Source organism: Elephantulus edwardii, unplaced genomic scaffold (assembly GCF_000299155.1).
Source record: "Elephantulus edwardii isolate Elephantulus edwardi_28Jun2011 unplaced genomic scaffold, EleEdw1.0 scaffold00006, whole genome shotgun sequence".
Classification (NCBI taxonomy): Eukaryota; Metazoa; Chordata; class Mammalia; order Macroscelidea; family Macroscelididae; genus Elephantulus; species Elephantulus edwardii.
Genome location: NW_006399756.1, coordinates 507069 through 524963, shown reverse-complemented (window position 1 = coordinate 524963; position 17895 = coordinate 507069). Strand labels below are relative to the sequence as shown.

Below are 17895 nucleotides of genomic sequence, written 5' to 3'. Positions count from 1 at the left end.
TGCTGAGCCCCCCACCAACCCCCCATCACAGTGCTGGGTCAGGCCCTCTCATTGAAGCTCTGCCTCTTGTTTACAGGCCTCTACTTTGCAGCATAATGTCCTTCTCCAGGGACAGATTCTTCCTTATAACAAACCCAAGGTTTGCGAGTCAGTCCACCACACCTTTCCTAAGGCCATTCTGGCCGTCCTGCTGTTATGCTGGCAGTCCATGGGATAGTCAGTGTCCTTTACCAACACCACGATGCACATCCTTCATCTTTTGTCTTCCTGTTCATTGCCAACTTTCTTATGTACGTGAGTCAGGCTCGGCATACTGTGGGCCCTCTGCTGCTGCTCCTGGTCTGCTGGTTCTGACTCACAGTGGCCTGTGGATTTCAGAGCAGAACTGTTCCACAGTGTTCTCTTGAGGGTATAACTGAAGTAAATGACCAGGACTTTTTTCCGAGGTGCCCTTGGATGTATTCAAACTACCAACCTTGAAGTCAGCAGTTGAGTGAAAGGTATTTGCACCCCATAGGGACCTACAGCTTCCCCTCACTGCTCTTTGATAGGCTAAGGGCATAGACTTCTGTTCCTATTTGCTGTGAATCTTTATGATAAATGTGCATTGAATTTTGCCAAATGCTTTCTTGTACCTTCTTAAATGATATACAGTCTCTTCCATTTTGCTTATATGTTTAGCTACAAAGCTTGGTCTTCTTGAAGGACAGGCTAACCTTGTAGTCCTGAGAGAATCTTAATTCAGTCTCAATGTGTTTATCAATTTACAAAGTCTCGTGATTTTATTTGTCTGGTAGAAATTGTTCTGTGTTCATGAGGAATACTACAAGGAGGTTTCTCTTTAATGTTTGTTACGTCAGCGTCCTGGGGTGGTGCTGACCTCAAAATGAGGGAGCACATGCCCCTTCTTCCTCTGTTCTCTGATCTGGTGTGTAACCCTGTTGCCACCCCGCGAACCACAGGTCAGATCCTGGCCATGTCTGGCACCACCCTCATGATCTCTGTCCTGCTCAAGTTCTTTGAGAGTCACTGTCTCAAACCATCACACTGAGGCTCTTCCTCTTTCTCTGGCCCTCGACCACTCCCAGCATGATGTCTCTCCAATGACTGGCTTCCGCCTGAAAATATGGTCAAAGTAAATGAGACAAAGTTTCACCATGTGGCTTCTAAAGGGCACTCACTGTAGGTGCACTTCCTCCCAGACCAACTTGTGTGTCCTTTTGGCCATCCTTAGGATGTTCAATAGTCTTCACCAACGCCATTCTCAAAGACATCAAAGTCATCTTCTGTTATATATATTTGTCGCCCCAACTTTTTCAGATGCATAGAAAGCAAGTGAAAATACCCTGACCTAGACCAGGTATTCCTTTGTCCTTAAACAGACATCCTTGTTCTTCAGCACTTTAAAGAAGTCCCTGATGGCCGATCTCCCCAGTGCAGCACGTCTTCTGATTTCTTGACTGCTGCTACCATAGATGTTAATGATGGATTAAAAAAAAAAAATGATGGATTCAAGTAAAACGAAAGCTTCAACAACTTCAATAGTTTCTCCATCTGTCATTATACTGCCTATTGGTCCAGGGAGGAGGATTTTTGTTTATTTATCGTTAAGGTGTAACTCATATTGAAGGCTGTATAGTTTTTGATGTTCTGAGCTAGTGTTTAGTGTTTCAAGTCCTCTTTGCTTTCTGCAAACAAAGGTGTATCAATAACACAGGTTGTTGATGAGTCTTTGTCCAGTCCTGATGCCACATTTTCTTTATATATTCCAGTTTCTTAAATTATTTGTTCATCATATATATATTGAATAGGATATGGAAAATGGATGCAACGCTGATGCAAATTTCTTTTTATGATTTTAAATCATGCAGTGTTCCTTTGTTCTGTCTAGACAACTGCTTCTTGGTCTATGTATAAAGAAGCCAAAACAAAAGGAAGAGCTGCCAACATACAATTTCAAAGAGGAACTCAGAAAAACAAAGTAAAGTATAAAATGTGCAAGGAGCTGCAATTAGAAAAACCAGCATGCCAACATCTCTCAAGCTGAAAAAGGATAAGAATTCATTCCATTCTCAAGTTGCAATACTAATGGATTCTATGAACAAAATCTTGAACAATCCAGGAAGCATCAAAAGATGGAAGGAATACACAGAGTCACTGTATCAAAAAAAAAATGATTGACTAAACCATTGCAGAGAATATTATATGTCAAGAACCAATATTACTGAAGGAAGAAGTCCAAGGTGCATTGCAAGGCACTGGCAAAACGAACAGCCTCGAGAATTTATGAAACACCAACTGCAGTGTTCCAGAAAACAGAAACAACCTTGGACTTGCTCACCAGTCTTTGCCAACAAATATGGAAGAAGGCTGCCTGGCCAACTGACCCGAAGAGTCTATTATTTGTTTTCATTCTCAAAAAAAAAAAAACCCAAAAAAACAAAACAAAACAACCTGATCCAACAGAATGTGGAAATTATAGAATATCCTTAACATCACATGCAAGTAAAATCTTGCTGAAGATTGCTCAAAAATTACTGAAACTGTCCATAGATGGAGTACTGTCAGAAATTAAGTCTGGATTTGGAAGAGGCCATGGTATAAAACATATCATTGCTGATGTCAGGTAGATCTTGGCTGGAAGCAGAGGAATACCAGTAGGGTCTTGACTTGTGCTTTGTTGATCTACAAAGACATCTGACTGCACGGATCATTGCAAATCATGGCTAACACTGAGAAGAACAGGGTCCCAGAACACTCAATTGTGTTCATGCAAAACCCACTTCCTCACTAGACACACGTGCTCGGATTTTCTAATTTCTCCTTATTTCCATTTTTGCAATTTGTCTTTTTTCAGGAAATTTATCCATTTCACCTAAGTTGCTGAATTTATTGGCATAAAATTAAATTTCATTTAAATTAAAAATTAAATATGGAACACTTACAGTATTCTTTTGCCTTCTGTAGACGGTGTGATGATGACCCCTCTTCCAAGCAGTAATCATTTATGGTCCTATCTTTTGCATCTAGCTAGGCATGAAATGTCGTTAAACGTTTCAAGGCATCAAACACTGGCCTTGATAATTTCACTATTGACTGTTTTCTCTTTTCATTTATTTTTACTTTCTTATTTTGTCCTTCCTTCTAGATTTCTTCCCTACCCCCACCCCAACCTGCTAGGCTGGAATCTTGGGATTTCTTTTCCCCCAAAACTGATAGGCTGGAATCTTGGGCTGCTGAAATTCAGACCTCACATTTTTCTGCTGTTGTCAGCATTTCAAGCACTACCTTGGCTGGATGCCATAAATTTCAGTGGTATTTTCTTTATTCAGTCTGTTGAAAATATTTTCTAAATTCCCTTGTTACTTCTTTGATCCATGAACAATTTAGAGGGATGCAGTTTCATTTCCAAATATGTGTGCTTTCCTTGTTATCCTCTTATTTTCTGCTTTCATTCCACTATAATTGGGACTATTCCTCATCTGACCTCAAGCCTTCTAGATTTGAGACGTGATCTACGGCCCATCATCTGGTTGACCCCATGAACTTCAGGGTATCCTCCTGGCTTCAGGCTTAGTGAGCAGCAGCTTGGACGGGACAATTGAGTGCCCTGTCCTGCACCTGAAAGACATTTGATCTCCTGCACTGGCCTGTCCCTGGACACTGCTGCCAATGAGGAAGGGTGGGACACTGACCCTAGTGGAGGCCAGTTGCAGAGAGGCAGGCCTTATAGCAAGGGCTCGCTAGCAGAGGGATGAGTAGGCCTGTCCTGAGGGATTATATTTAACCCATCGGTGTCCACTAGTGGCTCTGTCCAGAGAGCACCTGGGTGGCCCAGCATTTCACCCACTAGAGTCCCATTTACCCATTGTGGGACACACACACACTGACCCTTATTGAGGGTCGTCAATGCCTAGGGCCCACGAGCAGAACAGAAGGAAAGAGTAGAGCTCAAGGGAGGTCCTGCCCCGCTGGGGCCTGCCATCCAGGACACTGCAGATATGTGTCCCAGTGAAGCTCAGAGGGTCAGGATGCCTCTGCTCTCCACAGGTTCTATCTCGTCAGCGGAGGGGTGCCTTTCATCATCTGTGGGGTCACAGCAGCCACAAATATCAGGCACTATGGGGCTGAGGACGCAGAAGCTGCATAGTGAGTATTCATGGCAGAAGGTGGTTGGGGACACTGAGTACCTGCTGGACAAGGTGTGGGGACACAGGGAGTCCCTGCTGAATAAGGTGTGAGGACACAGTCCCTGCGACATGAGGGAGGGACGCAGTGAGTACTCACTGAGCTAAGTGGTGGGGACATAGTGAGTGCCCGCTGGACAAGGTGGTAGGGACAGAAAATACCTGCTGAACGAGGGGTGCAGACAGTGAGCACCTGTCTATTACAGGTCCAACTATGCAAGGTAGTGGGGCCACAGTGAGCACTCACAAAATAAGGCAGCTGGGGACACTAAGTACTCACTGAGCAAGGTGGGGGGGGACACTGTGAGTACCTGCTAGACAATCTGTGGGCACAGAGGAAGCAACTGCTGAACATGGTGGTTGGGGACATAGTATGTGCTGCAGGTCACAGTGCCCCCTCCACCATGGCCACCCGACCCCACCAGTCTAAGGTCATGGCATAGCTTCAGCTGACCTTCCAGACCCTCAGGTCATTGAATGTCTTCCCTAATGCAGTGAGAACCCCTCCTCTCACCCTCCCACATTGGCTATCTGCTACAGTCCTATGTCAGGTCATGACCTTGCTGAGGGGAAGAGGGGCAGCTGACCACTCAGATGCAGGGACCCTTTGTGGATGCCTCAGATCCTGAGCTCCAGACAGCCTGGTTCCCCCGTGCCTGCCTTAACCGCACACCTCCCGCAGCTGCTGGATGGCCTGGGAGCCCAGCCTGGGTGCCTTCTATGGGCCAGTGGCCCTCATCAGCCTGGTCACCTGCCTGTACTTCCTTGGAGCCTACGTCCAGCTGCACCGCCACCCTGAATGCAGGTACGAACTGCGGGAGCGGACTGACGAGCAGCGGCCAGCGGGGCCAGAAATGGCCCGAGGCCACCGGGCAGCACAGACCACGGAGCCAGAATGCAACGGCCTGGCCGCATCACTGCTACAGAACGAGCACTCCTTCAAGGCGCAGCTGCGCGCTGCGGCCTTCACACTGTTTCTCTTTGCCGCCACCTGGGCCTTCGGGGCGCTGGCCGTGTCGCAAGGCCACTTCCTGGACATGGTTTTCAGCTGCCTGTATGGCGCCTTTTGCGTAACGCTGGGGCTCTTCGTGCTCATTCACCACTGCGCCAAGCGCGAGGACGTGTGGCATTGCTGGTGGTCCTGCTGCCCCTCGCGCAAGTGCCCCGGTGCTGCGCAGCCAGGTGCCAATGGGGACTGCCTGCAGGGCTCCCCGCACCCTGGGCATGCGCCCTGCGGCCACCCTGGCGCGGGCCACTGCAAGATGACCAACCTGCAGGCCGCCCAGAGCCACGCCCACTGCCTGTCCCCCGTCACTCCCTGCTGTGCCAAGATGCACTGCGAGCAGCTGATGGGCGAGGAGGCTCTGGGGCACGGCCTGGAGGACGCGTTCGTCCATGGCCCACACTCACACCGGTGCCTCCAGGGCAGGACTCAGCCGCCCTTGTTCGGCCGGGAGCCGGAGTACGCCTACCACATCCCGTCCAGCCTGGACGGCAGCCCCCGCAGCTCGCACACAGACAGCCCTCCCAGCTCGCTGGAGGGACTAGAGGGCACGCTGGCCTGCTGCGTCCAGGGGAACCCCTTCCCTGTGGCCAGTCAGCCCGAGGGCAGCTGCGCCGCACTCTATGGCTGCACCCCAGCACACTTTGAGATGCTCCACCGGACACAGTCCCTGCCCTTTGGCCCCGGGCAGAACGGGACCCTCAAGGGCACGGTGCTAGAAGGCCGGCCCTACGGCGCCGATGGCACGGGCAACATCCGCACTGGCCCCTGGAGGAATGAGACCACTGTGTAGGGGGCTCATCCTCCCGCGCCCTCGCACGGCTCACCTGTTCCCCTGAGAATCCCGGAATAGTGGGCACCGGGCCACGCGGGTTCCCCCGGAGCGATATTCCCAGGCTCCACTGCTGAGGACCGGCGGGAAAGCCCCCGGAGCGCCCCTCGCTGACCTCGTGTCGACAGCGCCCAATTCCGGGAAGTGGGAACTTGGTGATGCGGACAGACGGACGTGCGCCCGTCAGTCCCACCCACTGCGCCTGCGCGTACGATTGGCGGATGCTTCCACAGCCCAAAGCAGCTGGGCCCTGAGGCGAGTGCCTGGCTCACCACAAAGGACCCTGGGCCACCTCGCCACAGCGCTGGGCCTGCGCTCAGATCGCCTGCGGGGGAGACAGAGCCACTGTTTTGGAAAGTCCGAATGCTGTAGTGGGCCTAGGCCTACCTGGACCTCGTCCCAGCACAAGGGATCACGACAATAAAGGTCTCCGCTCCGCAAGGAGGGCTGGCGGAGGCCTCCTCATGGTCATGGTCACGGTCACGATTACTTCGCCGTGTTACACCTCCGTGATCTCTGGGCACAAAGCCTCAACTCTGTACACCGGGTGTCCATGGCCATGAGCATCACACAGCCGGGTTCCCGCGTTCCCCTGGACCTAGATCGCCCTCATCCCAGTCATTGATGCGTGTGTGCCTCTCACCCGCACGAGTCAGACACGCACACAGATGCACACACTCATAACCAGCAGACACACAAAACTCACATTCTCGTGCGCTCACACACTCACCCTTACATTGCTCAAGCTCTCACATGCCCACACCCGGCTGTGCACAGGCACTCAAGTCAGACCCTCGCACCCTCAAACTCTCAAGTGCACACTCACGAGGTCACTTGCTCTGAGCTGTGGGAACCCTGGGCCTGTTCCCTTCTGTGCGCTTTCACAGTCACTGGTGCCAGTTGGATGCATCTGTCCTCACTGTGCTGATGGGTGAGGGTTCACCAGGACCAGGGGCTCCCACCAGCATGCCCTGGAGGGCCCTGTGGACAGTGTCCTGCTCACTGCTGAGGGGAGACTACTGACGGGGGAAGGCACAAGGTCTCTGGGAGGCACATGCTTCCTTGTGTTTTTGTAGACAGGAAGCGCTGTACCATCACCACCATGTACCCTGACCATTGAGAACCCCTCCTGCTCATCATTAATGCCTGTCAGAGGCACCAGCAGCCTCTGTTTCAACCCCTGTCCAGTCTGTGTCCACCTCTGCAGACCTGCTTCTGTAGCTGGCTCGGCTGTAGCCGTCTGTTCTAGTTGCAGGGCCAGCAGCTTGGGCAAAATACAGCGTCTGTGTTCATCATGAGGCTGGCATGGCCCTGGGTGTCTCGTGTTTGTGTGAAGGATGCTGTTGTCCCCTCACACCCATGTCAGGGAGGACTGAGGAGGCCCCTGCACACTCCCGACCCTGAACTCGTCACAGGACAGGGTCTGGGAGCCTTTTTTCAGCCACTGGCACCCACGCAGGACAAAGCTCACCCCATTATCCAAACCAAAGAAAGTTACTCTAGCCATTAAAGCCCCATGTGCTGGTGCAGGTTTGACCTGAGCCTGTGCTTGGGAACGGTGCTTGACACCATCCACATTACACGAATTTTAGAGTATGACATTCGCAGCGTGACCACTGTGTCAAAGAGTTTGCATGGCACTAGCTTCAGAGAGGATGTGGAGAGTAGATCCAGCCCAGTCTTATCGTTTGAGATGCCTTTTTGTGTCATTTCTTCCATTGTACCTGTGTATAACTGTGTGTGCCCATGCTTGTCAGTGTGTGTACTTGCTGGGAAAGGCTCGTGCAGGGTGCATGTATGTGAGGGATTCTGTGCAACAGTGAGTGTATGTGCATGCATGCGTATGAGTATATGAGAGTATATGCGTGTCTGCATGTGTTAAGTGCCTGTGTGTGCAGGTGAGTATGCCATGCGTATACGTGAGGGTGTGGATGTTTTTGTGTGTGTATGCATATGTCTTAACTATCTGCTGCTACTATATCATAAATATTACAACACTTTAACAAACAAAAATCTATTTTCTCACTGCGTAGGAGGCTAGGCACCACAGCCTGGACACCAGCTCTGGGGAAGGCCTGTCTCTCCATTCTGGTTCCAAGGGAACCTGTGTGGCTAGATGTCTCTCGGCCCCTCTCCTGTTTCAACTCAAGACACACCCACTAATCTTACCTTCTAAGCAAAGATGAGCTGTTCTCAGATGGGTTAATACCAGGCATGAGGTTAGGGTTCACCAACACCATGTGGGGACACAATTCCACCCGTGGAGGCATGTGTTGTGTGGTTGTGTGCATGCACACACATGGGTTCATGTGAGAGCAGTGTAACAAGCGAAGCTCTTTCCACTCCCTCTGTCCCATGTGACCTGGGTGGCCGCCCCACTCTCTCGGCTCAGGGACCATCAGGAGCCATGAGAGCAGCCCCTTCCAGGCCACCGTGTCCTGCAGAGATGGCAGCCTCACTGTGCTCCACCAGGTGGTGCCAGCAACACACAGAGCTCTGCGTGGAACTCGGGCTTCTGGACAGTTCACCTAGGACTTGGACCATGATGGCGGCCTAGGTACAGGGCAAGCTCCCTGGGAGGCCACTATGGTACAGCCAGCATGCACACGGATCAGGGCTGCCCCCCTCCTCACACCCAGGCAGCCCACCTGTCACCGCTGAGCAGACCCCTGGCACAGGCTTCCAGCATGAAGGACTCTGCGTGACTGTCCACAGGACTGGCGACTGGCAGACTCTGTGCTGGGCAGAGGCTGGTGAATGCAAGATTCTGTTTCCTGGCCAGCTGGGGTCCTGGGAGCAGTGCCAGTACCTGGGGCTCAACTCAGCAGGTCCACAGGCATCCACACCGTTTCTGCATGAACAGTGGGCAGTCAGCCTCCTTGCAAACATTTCCTGCAGGTTGTCTGTGGCCAGGTCCACCTTACCCTGCAGACACCTGGCTAGCATCAGATTGCCGGCCCGCCACACAATCAAGGATCACCCTCCCCATCCTTGGACCCGGGCTTTTAGGGACACCTCCTGCTTGAGCAAACCATCTGCAGGTGTTTCCTTCAAGGTTTAGATGAGACTTTGAGAATGAGACCACCAGAAGACAAGGGCCAGGGTCTCTTCCTCTGTCTGGCTTTTCAAATTTAATTCAGTGCTTGGGAGAGAAGGTAGGAGCCAGTCCCATGGACAATGGCCAGCAGGAGGTAGCAGCCCATGTCTCTATGTTGAGGGCAGGAAAGAGGGAGAGAAGGGATCAGGCAAGGCAAGGGGCTTTGGGGAACAATCTCTGAGTTACCCCAAGTCTCCCGGAGGGAGAAGTAACATGTCAGCCAGAAAGGACGGCCAGGGCTGAGGCAGGCCCCCAAATGACCAGCCAGGGCTGAGGCAGGCTCAAGAGGGGCAAGCTAGGGACAGGACGGGCCCATGACGGGAGACGGGGAGGACTCAGCCTCACTGTTGGTGCACAAATAGTAAGCCAGGAGAAAGCAGCCAGATGAGGAAGGCCCCCAAGTCACCAGCCAGGGCCAGGCCGGCCCAGGAGAGGCCAGTTGGGGACAGGCCAGCCCAGGAGAGGCCAGTTGGGGACAGGGCAAGCCCAGGAGAGGCCAGTTGGGGCCAGGCCGGCCCAGGAGAGGCCAGTTGGGGACAGGCCAGCCCAGGAGAGGCCAGTTGGGGACAGGGCAGGCCCAGGAGAGGCCAGTTGGGGACAGGGCAGGCCCAGGAGAGAGCAGCCAGGGCCAGGCAAGCCCAGGAGACTGGGAGTGGGGCAACAGGAAGCCAGCCAGAGGTCAGGGTAAAAGATGCCACAGATACCAGAGCCAAAAAGAGGCCTCCGTGGCTGAAAGGACAAGGCCAAAGCCAGTCCAGGAGGAGGAGAAGGCAGGCATTCCCATCCTCTGTGTTCTGTCCCCAGTGTCATGCTGTCCTTGTATTCCAGCTCTCACCCTAAAGTGCTCACTGGCCACTAGGGCCTGAGACAGCACCAAACCCTGGAAGTGACCTCAGCATCTAAGGAGACCAGGTGGTACGAGCTTTACACACACCCACACCTGAACCAATGCCTGGTTGTGTTCCTCACAACCCAGAGTTCAGAGGGGCGATAGTGTCCACAGGCCCAGTCACTACCACAAGGCCTCTCAGAAGGAAGGGAGACTGGTCCCTCATGAGAAACCCAGCTCTGTGGGGGCCTCACAGGAGCAAACAGGAATGGGGTGTGTCAGGTCAGCAGAACTCCTGCCCAGCACTCCTGACCACAGGATGACCAGGCATGGGGAGGACAGCCAGGCCAGGGGAACCCCAAACCCTCTTCAGGAGAGGAGCCAAGAAAGGCCTGTGATCTGAAATGGTGGCTTGGGAGGAGGCCTGTGGGGGTGCACAGGTATGGGCAGGGTCAGCCCACACAGAGGACTGGGCAGGTCACTCTCAGACACACACAAAAGAGGTCATGGCTCCCCTCATCCCAAAATATAAGAAGATCCCAGAAAGCTCACCAATCAAGAGAAGTGATTGTTTGATGTTTTTAAAAAATCAAAATGTTAATATAGGCAGAGTGAGGGGTCCTGAGCAGTAGGAATGCTGAACAGAAGTGAGTCAGGACCACCGGGCCCCCTCTGGGGCCAAGGAGAGCCGAGGGTCATCACGTGCTCATCCTCCCATAGATCAAACCTGTGCACGTGGCCCATGTGTCACCAGAAGAGGAGACAGCGCGCAAGCTGACCACGTGCAGAGAAAAGCCTCCACTATGTTCGAGTGGCATGTGCAACATGACACATGTCCGGAAGCCAGCCACGTGTCCCTCTCCAGCCACAAAACGCTGACCTAGCAATAACTGCAAAGGCATCACTGGAAAACTCCCACACGCTTCAAATTTAGAAATAAGTTTGACCCACGAGTCCCAGAAGAAGTCACAATATAACCTGGAGAACAGTCTACGGAGGGAGCCGGAAACAGACCCAGACTTGCGGAGCTGAAGCCAGGAGAATGTCACAGAGAAGATGGCCTTTACGTTGTCTTTTGAAATGACACCTCAGGGATTTAGAAAATCAGCATTAAATTACATCCGTTGTCATGGAGGGGCTCCGACTCATGACTGTGGTGGAAAAAAACAGAGCCCAGCGGGGTCCTCCAGGCTCCTGCTTCCCAAGTCTTTCTCTGCAGGTGCCTCAGTGTGCACTTTAACCTCTGGAGCGTGCTCACCTCTCATACCGCCGGGGGGTGGGGGGGCCACAGTAAATCGCCTCTACCTCACAGCGCCCCAGAAAAGGGCAGAGCCCTGTCCGGTCCCACCCCATTGTCACAGCCTCTGCTGGGCCTTCACTCCATCTGGTGACAGCTTCCCTTCTCACTCGCTCTCCACAAAGCATGATGTATTGCTGCAAGGACTAGCCCCAAATAAACAGAATGAAAGACTTAAAGGTTAGAACACAAATCAGTCAAACAAAAGTCATAACCTTTTAAAAGATTGATAAAATAAAAATAAAAGATTGATAAAATCAGTCCCTCCCTGAAAACGTGGAGGGGGTGGGGCCCAGCAACAAATGTCAGGAATCAGAAGGAGCTGGTACTACACACCCCACAGATACTACAACAGAGGCAGAGCAGAACACAGGCTGCTCAGACCAGCAAGTCTGAGACCTTCGGTGGAACAGACAAACTCCCAGGAAAACACAAGTATGGTTTAGGTGAATAACAAGCACACTCGGCCCAACAGCACCTAACAGCAATGACAAGCTGTGTAACAAGCAAAGACTTGAATGCATCGTTCTGAAATGCCCCATAAGGTAGAAAGAGGAGGGAGAAACGTGTCTACCATCACGTCATACTTCCGATGCCGAGATGGTTTTCAAACACGAAGAGAAAAATATCAATTTTACAAGAACTCTTCCAGAGATCTACATAGGAAAGCAACCTCTTTCCACCCCATTTCTTGCCTCTGGGAACCCGATGAGGTGTCAGCTGTGAGTCAGTTCCGACTCAGTGGTACAGGGAACAGAAACCTCACCACATCCTAGTTATGTGGAGTTAGCAGGACTCTTACATGTGAACTGACACGGACATCATGAGAAAGACCAATTGCAGGTCAATTAAAGTAAATGAACAAATACTCGTTATCAATCAACTAAGTGAGTACTGCTCAGAAATGACCACTTCTCACTGCCAGGTGGGTTTGACATTAAACATTCAACAGAGGGTCCTGCCCGGCCTCTACTGAGGTGGCCATGACACCTATCAGTAGGCCTCCCCTTTAAGGAGCGGATGGCAGCGTGGGAACAGCCATGGAGGCCAGCCGGGATGCCTGGAGCAAAGGCAGCATCACCATGAGGGTCCAGGCACGGAGAACCAGGGTTAGGACCCTGAGGGACCGGGTGATGACAGGCTGGTTTCAAAGAATTCAAAACAATCCTTGTCTGTGGCACCTCCCAAAGCAAAGTGCCTCCCTTTACTTTCCCGGGAAGGAAAATCTCTGAGAATAGACATCTCAACCATGTCACAACGTCCACCTTCTAAGGGTGGCACAGGCCTGGCCTCCCTGAGGATTCCATGGTTACTCTGAGGTGACCAGGGACCCCGCTGCTGAAATCTGAGCACTCCACACTTGGAAGAATGGAAACCTGCCGAGAGAGAATACCACACCTGCCACCCAGCCCAGAGTACACTCACTCACTCACCTGAGCAAGTAGGTGCCTACCTGCTCCAGGTACCACTGCAGGGGCTCAGCCCACACGGAACCTCCCTCCTGTGTGGATCATCCTTCCAGAATCTCAAGCATGAGCTGTTCTCCTTACCGCACGCTTCTGTGAGGCACATCCATGGGCGATTACAACTTTATTGAATTTCCAGAATCCATACTCAGGGCTCTGCCGTCTGGTAACTTCAACAGTTCTATGACAGACAGACCTTCCTGGAACAACTCTTAGATACATTGGCAAGCTTCCTCAAACACGATCCCAAAAAGGAAGCTTCTGAGTCCATGGCTTGTCTTGAGTTTACCAAGAACCCAATACCCTCCACCCCACTGAAGTGCCAGTCCCACCTCATCTCCCATAGGACACCAGAGGCATCTTTATCTTTGCTTAAATCCTTGCCTATTGAGGAATGAAAATGGCATCTGGTCATCTTGACTTTCACCTCGCCAGTCACTTCCTGCAGCTCTGAGGGCACCTGTACGGACGGCTGGGGCGTCTGCACCAGGACAAGGCTTCCCAGACCAGATGCAATCCCTGGGTGCCCCTCCACCTGCCCCTCCTTCCTGCCTGCTGCCCACCACCACTCTCCCAGAAGTATTCTCTTCACTGAGAGTGCACCCTATAAAACAAGACCACCTCCAGGCGACAAAGTGGATGATCTTCAGAGACCTCAGCATCAGGACATGATAGCTAAAACCTGCCTGCAGGTGAGTCTGCCTATTGTGAGGCCACCTGCTCTCCTCTGCTCAGGGAGCAGCTGTGTCTGAGCCACCCCGAGCCATGTGTTCCCAGCATGGTCGGTCTCTGGGCCTTGTGTCCATGAAGCCACCCAAAGCAGGACACCACCAATTGCCATGGGCTGCGTCTGTCTCAGGGCGTCTTGCTCACCATATGCAGACAATGCACAGAGCTAGAAAACAGCACCTGGCTTTTGATGAATGCCCTGGAGCCTGTGGCCAGGCCCTAGTGACCAGCACCTCCAGGGACCTCCCTCTTCTGTCTCAAGCAGGTTGCAGGTGTGTCAGGCTGGACATCCCACACTGTGAGGCAAAGTGGATATGGGAGAGACCCAGCACAGGGTGTCCTCTTGTCCCTCACTTGAGAACACCCACACGTGTGCTTATGTGCAGACCAAGTCTGGGCCACTCAGACATCTGTGGCATCTTCACTCTTGGCACTACCACAGCCACAAGTCTCCAACTGGGACATGTGTGGTGGTTTCATGAGTGGACCCAGCAGGGAAGCAGGGCTGCAGCAGCCACGTGCTGGTGAGCGTGGACCAGGGAGTGGATTCTAAGATGTGGGAGAACAAAGAGGCAAAGAGGATGTACGGTCCCCAGAGTCGGAGTCCCTGTGAGAAGCAGGTTCCAGAACCAAGGAGAGGGACCAGGAGCGATGAGAAGCGGTTAGGGTTACCAGAGGGGCTGCAGTGCCTGTAAGGTGGGTACTGGCCAGTGGCCAGTGGTGCATCGGAAGGAACTGGATGGGAATGAAATGCTCCCTGCGGCCCTCCAGCGCCCCCTGCTGACGGAGCTCACGAGAACCACCTGTGTTGCTGGGAGACCACCCAGTTATAGAACCTGTTACACAGTAACAAGTGCCTAGCCGACATGGGGAGCAGGAGCCTGGCACCAAGTGCCTGGCAGACATCGGAGCAGGAGCCTGGAGCCAGCCCCTCTGCCTCCTCCAGAATTCCTGAGAAACACCGCCTTTTACTTTGGCAAAAGGCTCTTATTTATTTATTTATTTATTTATTTATTTTTTATTACTCTTTTGTGTGCGTGTACCGTCAAATCAGATCTGACTGGTACAGGAGGAGATTGTCCCTCCTTCCTCCGCAGAGCATCTGGTGGGTTCGAACCGTGAGCCAGTTCCTTGCCACTAGGCCACCAGAGCTCCCCTAGCAAAAGGCTCTTTGATGCTATGTAATTAGTCTATGGTCGTGGGAAGGGAAGTATGTTTTTGAAATATTTTATTAGTATTCAACGTGTTAAACCCTGCATGTATAGATGAGACCTGGTGGCCCACTGGTAATTACAGCATTGTGCTGACAATCCAGGGTTCGAATCCACAGCTTCTCCTTGGGGAAAGATGAGCAATTTTACAGTCTCTGAAAACTCCCTGAAGCTGTTAGTTCTGACTGGCACCACCACAGATGTTTCAGTCAGAACCAACTCATAACTAGACCCTTCGGCAGGTTTTCAGAGGCAGTGAATCACATGGGAGGAGATTGTCCATATTTCTCTAATGAAGCAGCTGGTGAATTCGAACTGTGTACCTTTGGGTTGGCAACTCACCTCCTGACCAACAATCTCTCAAATGTGAAATGGTTGGGACCATTGTGGGAAGCTCTGGTGACATACTCCATAGGGACCTGCACTGCTCATCCAAAAACTGTGCCTCTCTGGAAGTTCGAATCCAGCAGCAGCAGCCCTGCAGGATAAAATGAATGCTCTCCTCCAGTGTGAGCACAGCCTGGGAAGCCCGAGAACTGGAGTTGGGTCGGCCTCCATTGCACTAAGTGGGGAGGGACAATGCAATCGGAAGTCCGACACGTCCTTAGAAAACTGGGAACGGAAATGTCTTTGGACGAAGCAATCCCACTCTCGTTACTAGAGGCCAACACCTAAACTGTGACTCTATGACCTGTGGACAGCAGAGGTGAAGCCTGCCCGCCCTGTACCACCCGCACCACCTCTCCCACGCTGGGGCCCACTGGTACAGTCGCCTTGTCGAGGATCTTCCTCCCTTTCTCTGACCATCCAGCTCCCACCTGACAACATGGCCAACGTGTGTGATGTGCAGTTTCACCGTTTTTGCCCCTAAGGAGCATTCTTGTTGATTCTTCTGACAGTCCCTGGAATAGTCAGTGATCTTCGCCAATACCCCAGTTCAGAGGCATCAATTCTTCTTTTGTCATCCCTGGTCATTGTTCAGAACAGTGCCAGGGGGAAGATGTAAGAGCAGGGTGAGTACAGAGGCCAGGCCAGGGCACAGAGTGTGCATTCCAAAACTGAGTGGTCTGGAATTCTCATTCTTCTCAAGGTCAGCCGCAATTTGTTGTGATCCACATGGCCCAATGTCTTTGCATGGTCAATAAAAAACAGACATCCTTCTGGTTCTCTCTACTTTCAGCCAGGATCCATCTGACATCAGCAATGATTTCAGTGCCACAGCCTCTTCTAAATCCAGCTTTACACACTAATTAATTAACTTCATTATTTAATTGTAATTAATATTATAAAACAAAATGTGCTGAATAGAAACTCAATATGGTTTTTAAACATACACACAAATAAAATTAAATAATTAAGTACCCATACTTGCAAAAATAGAAATAAATATGTTTAGGATTCCACTGTGGTGAAATGTAATGGTGTTAGTTGCTGTACATACGGAGGAGTCAGTGCAGATTTCATTCTTTGTAATACTTTCTTAAATTTTTCTTTTTTTAGTTTCTTATTTTAAAAAATTAGATGTCAACTTTAGAATATACACGTGGATTGATAGCTTTTCAGAATTATCTGGGCAGAAAGAGTCCACTGCTTTGCCCAGTGTGTGGTCAGAACAGGCCACGTATCCACTGCAGCTTGAGACTACTGTGCAGTTCAGGGGTGTAAGACACAGTCCAGATGTCTGAGGTGACCAGGGCTCAGAGAACAGAAGGTCAGCAGCAGGAGGGAGATGTGAGGGCAGGGCAGGTGGAGTGGCGGGGAGAGTAGTCAGGCAGCCCCTGCAGGATTCTGACATCTCTCCCCCTCAAAGGCACCCCTGGAGTGGGGTGCGGCCAGGCGAGTAGCATGGAGGGTATCTTCCCAGCCTGTTCGTGGTGCCCTGTTCGGACTCAGCTTAAAGTGAACACTGGCTGCTTGAAAGGCCAAGCCCTCATCTGTGCTGAGTAGAGTTGGCACGATCCCAAGCCGCAGCCTCATCTAAAATGTGCCCATCCTCCTGCATGGGGCACCGGGACAAGCAAACTTGCTGTAATCTTTGATAGCTTCTAACTGCTCTGTAAAACATCTGAAAAGTGCAGGCGGATGGCCTCAGAATTCCAAGCGAAAGCTGATAGACAATAAGAACAGGACCCGCCCAGTGACCACTGGACTGACCTGTGACCCCTGCTCACAAGATACTGTTCTACCTCCTGTGACCTTGGAAGCCACAAGAGCAGAAGTGCCAGTGGGAGTGTCCAGACTCTGCCCAACTGGTCTGGTCAGGCCTGCTCCATGGCCCCTGACCTGACTGTGAACTTGGAAGTCAGGGAATGCGCACTCAGTGTGTTCAGGGTTCAGCAGCGAAAGCTGACTCAGCTGCTCTACATACCCCATTTTGCCCATATTTTACTCAAACTAGATGCAGTTTTCCCAGAAGCGGGTGCTGTGTCACTAGACTCCCAGCACTGTGACCTAGCGTCCCTAAATTAACCTTTATGTTCGTACTACCATCACATCCTCATCTCTAACTCAGCAGGGGTGGGGGGCATAGCCCACCTCTCTGTACCCCCAAACCACCCTCTGTGTCTCTGTGCAGCAACATCACCCCGAGGCTCCCCTAATGCACCAAGGCCTCACGCCTAATCAGATTCGGGTGTAGCTGCCACCGGCTGCAGCTCCAGGCTGGAGCCCAAAGGGTATGCCTCCCTAGATTTCCAATCTGGTTTACCTGAGAGCAGGAAGGCTCAGCCCACACATGGTGACTGCCCTGGGCCAACCCAGCTCTTGGCCACAGACTTCCTGCCTCCTCACCAACTGCCCACACGGCTCCACCTGCCCAGTGCTGTCCTGGACCTCTCCTGTGGGCTCAGTCTGGCTGTCACAGGGCTGGGGTGAGGGAGGGGGAGTGAAGCACTGGTCGCAGTCCTACTCTCTACGGGGGAGGGGGGGGGAGGGTCAGCCTGACCCTTCACCTGGATGGAGGGGAGCTGTCAACAGAGGCTGTCCTAGGAGCAATGTCCCAGTCATTTGCTGGGGTGCGGGGAGTGGGGCTCTCTTGGCCACATTTTGAAGCCAGGCTTGCTTCTTGGATGCAAAGACACTAACAGGGCAGTGAAGGGGTTAATCATGAGTAAGCAAATTGAGGCGTCCTGTTTGTTTCCTGCCTCGGGTTCCCACAGAGCTGACTGAAGGAGGGGACATTAAGGCTTTAACTGGTAACCCCAACCTAGTAGCCATGGGGCCCCAGCTCGGGCTGGACAAGGGT

At 52.0% G+C, this 17895-nt stretch overlaps 1 protein-coding gene across 1 annotated transcript in view; it reads left to right on the top strand.

Moving 5' to 3' along the window:
- The window catches only part of GPR123 (G protein-coupled receptor 123), a 28506-nt gene extending 22523 nt beyond the window's left edge, over positions 1-5983 (top strand). Inside the window, exons 7-8 of the mRNA XM_006880118.1 lie at positions 4051-4149; positions 4870-5983. Of these exons, the coding sequence (XP_006880180.1) occupies positions 4051-4149; positions 4870-5983 (1213 nt within the window). The remainder of the gene's footprint in view (positions 1-4050; positions 4150-4869) is intronic.
- The last annotated feature ends 11912 nt before the right edge of the window (positions 5984-17895 follow it).